At 41.8% G+C, this 8,251-nt stretch overlaps 1 protein-coding gene across 1 annotated transcript in view; it reads left to right on the top strand.

Annotated features, from left to right (window-relative positions):
- Nucleotides 1-1,238: 1,238 nt before the first annotated feature.
- tpcn3 (two pore segment channel 3) overlaps nt 1,239-8,251 on the top strand; it is a gene marked incomplete at its 3' end in the record, with an annotated part of 21,638 nt that continues 14,625 nt past the window's right edge. The window contains exons 1-6 of the mRNA XM_071514455.1: nt 1,239-1,347; nt 2,325-2,439; nt 3,281-3,409; nt 5,329-5,445; nt 6,619-6,737; nt 7,355-7,456. Of these exons, the coding sequence (XP_071370556.1) occupies nt 1,256-1,347; nt 2,325-2,439; nt 3,281-3,409; nt 5,329-5,445; nt 6,619-6,737; nt 7,355-7,456 (674 nt within the window). The remainder of the gene's footprint in view (nt 1,348-2,324; nt 2,440-3,280; nt 3,410-5,328; nt 5,446-6,618; nt 6,738-7,354; nt 7,457-8,251) is intronic.

Here is an 8,251-nt window from a genome sequence, read left to right as displayed (position 1 = left end):
CTGACCGTTTTTCTCGCACCAGTGGGTTTTAGTGCATAAATACCCACCACAGGTAGTCACATGAAGACTAGGGTTGTATTTAGCTAGTTACTGGTTAGGTAGCTGGTGGGGAAGCTCCGTTTGGGTAGGCTGCCCGAACCATGTCTGCTGGGTGCACTGTAGCCATGTTCTGTTTTTTTGTAATTAGGCTTCTTCTTGTGGCTCTGTTTTGTGGCTGATGGTGGCTTGGGTTGAGGATTGGGCAATTTTGGCTTGGGTAAGCATGAGCTATGATGGCTTTAGATATTGCTAGTGTTAATGGCTTACAGTTGGTAAGTGCTTTCCTGAAGGCTTGTAAGTTACCTGCTCTTGTTATAACAGTTTGGTCTTTGTGTGTGCCAGTGTCATCTTTGTAATGTGCTGCTGTGGCCAGTACTGCGCTTTGTTTGGGTAACAGTGTGTGTTACCTTGGGTTGCACTAGGGATGTGCAACTTCTTGGTTAGCGTTTTGGGTGCTGCTATGGCACTGTGGTTTTGGTGTTTGTGTTGCCACAGTAGGACTACTGTCAGTAGTTGGGTGTCCTACTTTGGAGCAGTCTTGTTAGATGAACTATGCGCACTTGTGGGCAATTCCAGGTCATGAGACTGGGGTTACAGCCAATCTGTTTGAGCAGAGTATACTGGCTACAAGCAGCCTCTTGTCAAGCCTTACAAACCTAGCAGCGAGTTCAGATAACAAATCATTCCATTGTTTTAACTTTTATATTTATATGGTTTTTTTTATATTTATTTCATCCCACATCTGATCATACGACCCACAGAGATGCACCGATATCAGCTTTAAAAAGCAACACGGTATCGGTTTTACTGCCGATATTTGGCCGATTGTGGAGTTGGCATTTTTGTGACCATTTTTTCTAGGAGTGTGTCACAGCTGTCAAATTGGCAACAGAATAAAACTAACATGGTGTTTTGTTTAAAAAAAACACACTTAATTATCTTAAAGTCCCCATAAAATGAACTCCCATTCCTTGTCCTTCATAGAAAACAGAGTATATAAAAACTCCAACCAATAAAAACATCACAGATTTTTGAACAGTCCCGCCCCTCCGCCCCTCCCATCCGCACAGGAGCAGAGAGTTAAACTTCTAGATCTGCTCTTTAATAACTTCCTCTCCTCCACTTCACCGCTCGCTGCACGGTCCCATTAAACTGCTCCATCCATTAACCCTGTGTGTGTGTGTGTGTGTGTGTGTGTGTGTGTGTGTGTGTGTGCATGCTGCAGGACATGGACCTGGCTGCCGTCTACGTGTCGGACGCTCAGTACAACAGGAACATCTTCTTCGACACGACGCCGCAGGCCGTCAGGTGGGACAGTTTTCATTTCTCATTCATCTTTGTCTTTGTCTCCGTATGTTGTAGCTGCTGCTGTTCTTTGGACGCCGTCATGCTGAAATTCAAATATTTTCATTCATATGTTTCTACTAAATATATTCTCGTTTTAGAATTATTGGTTGGTCTGTGTTTAATATCTCCGTCTACTCTATTCCTATTGATATTTTAGTTTTCTTTACTGTTTGCTGCTGCAACGACCCAATTTCCCCACAGGATCAATAAAGATTAATCTAATCTACTGAAGCTCAAATCAGACTCTAGTGACAATTTTAATTGCTTGAGACTTGACTTGCTGCATGAAGACAAGACTTGAGACTTGACTTGACTCGACTTGGGTTCTGCTGACTTGGGACTTGACTCTGACTTGTACTCTGATGACTTGAAAAGGTTTCTAAAGTCTTGACTTGAGATCTTGTGTTTGTGTAAATGACTTAGATTGAAAGTGATGAGATTTGTTCCAGCAGACGACTGAATTTAAATTCTGTTTTCTGAATTTGTATGGAATGATTGAATTTATTGAAGTTGAAACTGATTATAGAAATCAAACTCATGATGCTCTTACCAAGTTTTTATCCTATTAAACCCATATTGCATTGAAAAGTCCTAGATATTCAGTTTTCTTTAAGATATTAAATTGATACTGGACTCTTGATTTGTTCTGACTTGACTTGCTGTTCTACATTTAGACTTGAGACTTGAGACTGACTTGGGACTCGAACAAAGTTGACTTGGTCACACCTCTTGTAAATTAGCTGATGCTTTAATCCAGAGTGAGCAGGTGTTCGGTGTCTCTGCACTTCAACAGGATATTTTTGTTACTGGGATCAAACCTGTGACCTTCCAGTTACAGGATGATCTCTGTAACCTTCAGTCAGTATGATAGCATTACCATTAGATGCTGATATGTGTGTGTGTGTGTGTGTGTGTGTGTGTGTGTTGTGTGTCTCCAGACTGTATTTGTTGTACAACCACTGGGTTCCTCAGGTTCTCCTCTACGTCTTCATCACAGTTGATCTTTTTCTGGCCATCTTCGAGGAGCCGGCTCTCCATGAGGTGTCACTATGGGTACGAATCTGTTTCCCTTCAGGTTCTGTTATATAGAAAGATGTCCGCAGCAGCAGCTTTCCAGCCCTTCGCCTTCCTCAGCGTTTCTATTATCTTCTTTTTTCACCACAAACTTTATGAAAAAAAATCTATATTTATTCTTCAGCTACCACCCAAAAGAACTGTCTTGTCAGCATTTCCCGTTTTCACCAAGTGATGTAATAAGTTCCCTTCAGTTCCAGTGAAAACTGCTGATGATGAATGCTAACTGAAATATCTGACCGTTACATGATGAAACCTGAAAACATGAAGGTTTCCCTTTTTAATTTTGCATTGAGCAACCATGAAGCAGCTCAGAAAAACATTAGCTTATCCATGTTATTGTACACATGCACCTACTTAATCAATACATAGAATTAATCAACATCATTTTACAAAAAATTCTAATTGGCGATTTTCATAGAAGTATTAAAAGCAGCATACCCCAAATGTGTTTTTTTTTGTTTGTTTAATGTATCATGCTTTTATTTATAGTTGCTTTATTGTCTGACAATCACTTTGTAACTGTATTTGCAACAGTGCCATACAAATATGGTTTATTATTGATATTATTAGATTATATTTTATTAAATAGGATTATAATTTATATAATTACAGTAGTAAAGTTAGAATCAGATATTACATAATATAACGTTTATTATTATTATTAGTACTAGTAATAGTTGTTGAAGTACCTAGGATTTTCCAGTAGTAGTAGTAGTAGTAGTAGTAGTAGTAGTAGTAGTAGTAGTATTATTATTATTATTATTATTATTATTATTATTATTATTATTATTATTATTAAGTAGTATTCTGTCCCCAGGCCACCATGCCGGTGGAGCTGCTCTGTCTGTCGGTGTTCACGGTTCGGATCGTTCACTACGCCAAGGTGATTCCCCGAGACAAGTTCTGGAAAGACCCCAAGAACATCTGCATCATCATCATCCTGCTGGTAGGAGGGGCTTATCTTCATCTTCATCAGTCTGGTAGGAGGGGCTTATCTTCATCTTCATCAGTCTGGTAGGAGGGGCTTATCTTCATCTTCATCAGTCTGGTAGGAGGGGCTTATCTTCATCTTCATCAGTCTGGTAGGAGGGGCTTATCTTCATCTTCATCAGTCTGGTAGGAGGGGCTTATATTCATCTTCATCAGTCTGGTAGGAGGGACTTATCTTCATCTTCATCAGTCTGGTAGGAGGGGCTTATCTTCATCTTTATCAGTCTGGTAGGAGGGGCTAATCTTCATCTTCATCAGTCTGGTAGGAGGAGCTGGTAGGAGGGGCTAAGACTATCATGTTGTTTTTATTATTTTTAGTAAATCTCAGATTGTGTCAGTGTGGCTGTGAGGTGTTCAGGTGTTCAGGTGTTCAGGTGTTCAGGTGATCAGGTGTTCAGGTGTTCAGGTGTTCAGGTGTGGTCTGTCTGAAGCAGTGAACCTTAACCTCGCTCTGAGCTGCTCGTCTGTTTGTGAGCCAGCAGACCGCTGTAGCTGTTTGTGTTGAAGTGACCGGTGGAGCTGTTGGTGGACTTTACTCCCTCAGCCCAGAACAGATCCTGGTTTTCCCTCCGGGGCTGAAGTAGTTCCTGTGAGTGTAGCGGAGTTCCTGTTGGCTGTGGCAGCAGAATGAGCAGAGTCAGAATCTGCTGAGAAGACTTTCTGCCTGTTGTTGTGAAACAACCTTTAGCCGGAGACTCTGCCGCGTCAGCGCCTTTAAACCAGAGGCTTCCTGGTGACTCAGTCACTAACACAGAGCTTAACGGACACAAAATACTGAGAAATATTGCTGCTGCTAAGATCTGGCTGTTACCGGATTTTGATTTTGTTTTTATACCAAACACTTACCAGGTTGTTTTCTATCATCCATAATCACTCTAGGCTCACATCTGTTGTCAGGGTGCTGTGACCTCTGACCCCTGATCTCCTTACTAATGGTTGCTTGTAATACTGGTGATCTCAGAATTCTTTTCTACTGTTGAGCTCAGTGGAAATCTCTCTGGCATCGGTTGAATCTCCATCCTGGTCCAACAGATCATTTCAGATTCAGATTTCATTTATTTTGCCATTTACAGGAATTAGCCTTGCATGTAAGAGCGATGAGTCAGACATTTACAGACATTTAACAAAGCTAAGACACCAAAGAACAGACATGAACCAGACAGCAGGAATGACGGTGTAGCGTGTCGACGGACAGGTGAGCCAGGTGCTGCAGCAGGGTCGGGTCCCAGATCCTGCAGCAGGGGCGATCCCACAGTAATTGAAATACTAGTGATATTGAATAGTTAATTTGTACTATAGTCATATTTGTTGATTATTATAAAACATTAGATTTTCCTATAGTTTCTTATGTATAATAGATTCCAAGTAGTTGAAATGCTCCTTTATGTCTCTGTCATTAGACTCAGCTGGTCCACAGAGCAACACAGTCAGTTTTTTTCTGATGAATCTTGTGTGTAACAGTTTGTTTTTCACTAAATGTTCTAAGTGGATTTACTGCTGTCAAGATTTGTTCACGTCAGACTCGGACTTCAGCTCACTAGTTGCTGCTGCAGGTCGTTGGTGATGCGTCGGGTCTGAGTGTGGCACCTGGAAACCTACTACTGAGTTAACTGACTGTAATATAATGAAATAAATCATACAATAAATGGAAAAAAAAATATGAAGAAAGGAAAACAATGAAACAAAAAACACTATATTATGAAGAAGTGGGAAAAAAAATGAGGGTGAGAAAATCAAGTGTGTGTGCGTGTGTGTGTGTGTGTGTGTGTGTGTGTGTGTGTGTGTGTGTGTGTGTGTGTGTGTGTGTGTGTGTGTGTGTGTGTGTGTGTGTGTGTGTGTGTGTGTGTGTGTGTGTGTGTGTGTGTGTGTGTGCAGCTCACCCTGCTTGATATGATCATCTATGGAGCGCTGACGGCTTCAAGCCTCTACGCCGTTCGCTGGTCGAGGGTTCTGCGCCCGCTCCTATTGGTCAACATCACCGAGGGACGGCAGGTAGCCCCGCCCCTCACATGTCTCACCTGTCTCACCTGTCTCACCTCTCACCTGTCTCACCTGTCTCACCTCTCACCTGTCTCATCTCTCACCTGTCACACCTGTCTCATCTCTCACCTGTCTCACCTGTCTCATCTCTCACCTGTCTCACCTGTCTCACCTCTCATCTGTCTCACCTGTCTCACCTGTCTCACCTCTCATCTGTCTCACCTGTCTCACCTCTCATCTGTCTCATCTGTCACCTGTCTCACCTCTCATCTGTCTCACCTGTCTCACCTCTCATCTGTCTCACCTGTCTCACCTGTCTCACCTCTCACCTGTCTCACCTCTCACCTGTCTCACCTCTCATCTGTCTCATCTGTCACCTGTCTCACCTCTCATCTGTCTCACCTGTCTCACCTCTCATCTGTCTCACCTGTCTCACCTGTCTCACCTCTCACCTGTCTCACCTCTCACCTGTCTCACCTCTCTCACCTGTCTCACCTGTCTCATCTGTCTCACCTCTCACCTGTCTCACCTGTCTCACCTCTTACCTGTCTCACCTGTCTCACCAGTCTCATCTGTCTCACCTCTCACCTGTCTCACCTGTCTCACCTCTCATCTGTCTCACCTGTCTCATCTGTCACCTGTCTCACCTGTCTCATCTGTCTCACCTGTCTCACCTGTCCAGCTTATGTGTTTTTTATAGTTTGTCATTTGTACATTTATTGGTTGTTTAGAATATTTTTGTTATTAATGAAGACATATTGATAGACACAAGTTAAAAGCATTAAACAAAGCACAAAATATCGGCATCACGGAAATAAAAACAATCCAGAAGCAATACTGGAAAGGTTTTACAGACATTAGAAGGGTTTTACATGTATACATGTCCCATTTTAATTGGATTACTAATGCTTTTTAGAGGCACTCATAAATAAATGTCTTCTATTTAGGATAATGTAACAGGCTTTGAAATGAAATGCTTACCAGCTAAAATCACATACAATTTGTTTGTCATCATAATCATTAAAATCTACAACAACAATTGAGAAAAAAACTGATTGAATATCTGTATTAAGTGTATGTATATATTTTGATATCTCAGGTGACACTCATGGTGATACTGTAGTATTGTGTGTGTGTGTGTGTGTGTGTGTGTGTGTGTGTGTGTGTGTGTGTGTGTGTGTGCAGCTGCGCAGAGCGTTCAGGAGCATCAGGAACGCTCTGCCTCAGATCTTCTACGTCTTCCTGCTCTTCATGTTCAGCCTGCTCATGTTCTCTCTCATGGCCCTCAAGCTGTTTGGGAAGCGGTGAGCTGGAAACTCATTTTCAGAATCTGTTAGATGAATACACTGACTTTTTTGGCCATTAAGCTTTTATAATCAATTTACTGTAATGCGATGAGAAGATTGGCAGTTTCATACTTCTGAGAGTTTGATGAAAACCAGATTATTAATGTCCCTGTATTTTATGTAAAGCTGATTAATGGTGTAAAGATAATGCAAACTATCTTAATGTCCCTCTAAATTAATGTAAACTAGAATATTACAATTACAATTTCACATTTGGCAGACGCTTTTATCCAAAGCGACTTACACATGAGATTTGCATACAACACAAGCAAGTTTCTAGATAGGAGAGCAAGTTTCTAGATATTAACATCACAGTAGCGTTATTTAAACCGGGTTATTAATGTCCCTGTATTTTATGCAAAGCTGTAAAGGTAATGTAAACTATCTTAATGTCCCTCTAAATTAATGTAAACTAGATTGTTTAATGTAAATTAACATCACAGTAGCTTAATTTAAACCGGGTTATTAATGTCCCTGTAGTTTAAAGTAAACCAGATTATTAATGTGAATTGAATGTAAACTAGATGATTTAAGTCCCTGTAGTTTAGAGTAAACCTGGTCTCTCTGTGGTTCAGAGGTCTGACCACCATCGATGAACGCCCCTACTTCACCAACTACCTGGACATCGTGTTCGACCTGTACGTCCTCGTCACCACGGCCAACAGTCCTGACGTCATGTGAGTTCCTTATGTCCGTCTCTGTGTCTTCTGGGCTCGGTGTCGATGTGAACTCCCTTCACAGTTTGTCCAGAGACTCTGTGATCAGCGCTGCCCCTGCTGGCCTGGGATCAGATCCCAGGACTAGGCAAGCCTGGTTTAGCTGGACCGCGAATGCAGGAGTACGCACGATACTTTGCGGGTTAAGAAACCTCGACTCAAAATCTCAACTTTACTGTCATTCAGAACTCACCTCTTAGCCCGCAATGTACCGTGCGCACTCCTTCTCTCTCACGGGTTTTGGTATATTGCCGAAGGACTTTTATTCTGAAGGGCTGTGTAAACCGTGGGTGCAGCAGTGTAGAATCAACATCAGCAGCTAGCTAGCGTTAGCTTTAGCTCCCAGCTCCTGACAGCTGCGTTTTGGGAAAGCGAAACACTTCACAGGAGCTTTGATGGTAACGTCTGTAGACATGATGCTAAGACCTGGAGGAAGCCGCTGAGCAGCTGTGGCAGTTCAAAGCAATGAACATCAATCTGATTATTTAACATGATTTTGTGTATGGAAGCCATATCGTGATATATATATCAATATTGAAAAAACCTTAAAGATTATCATGATACTGATTTTAACCATATCGCCTAGGGTTTTATACTATATCATGACTGATTGTCTCTGCCATGATGCTCCTTTATTAGTCTGTTAAAGCTCCACATGGTGTAAAGCAGGACTCTCCTCTCCTCTGTGGTGATAAAGGAGTTGGATGGTCTATCTAAACATGGTGAAAGTATCTAAACTAAATCCACACAATCCAT

The sequence above is a fragment of the Centroberyx affinis genome, unplaced genomic scaffold (assembly GCF_046629955.1).
Source record: "Centroberyx affinis isolate AG114_WGS23_722 - 3 ecotype Tasmania unplaced genomic scaffold, CSIRO-AGI_Caff_v1 ptg008864l_1, whole genome shotgun sequence".
In the NCBI taxonomy this organism is placed as follows: domain Eukaryota; kingdom Metazoa; phylum Chordata; class Actinopteri; order Beryciformes; family Berycidae; genus Centroberyx; species Centroberyx affinis.
This window is presented reverse-complemented; position numbering and strand designations above follow the sequence as displayed.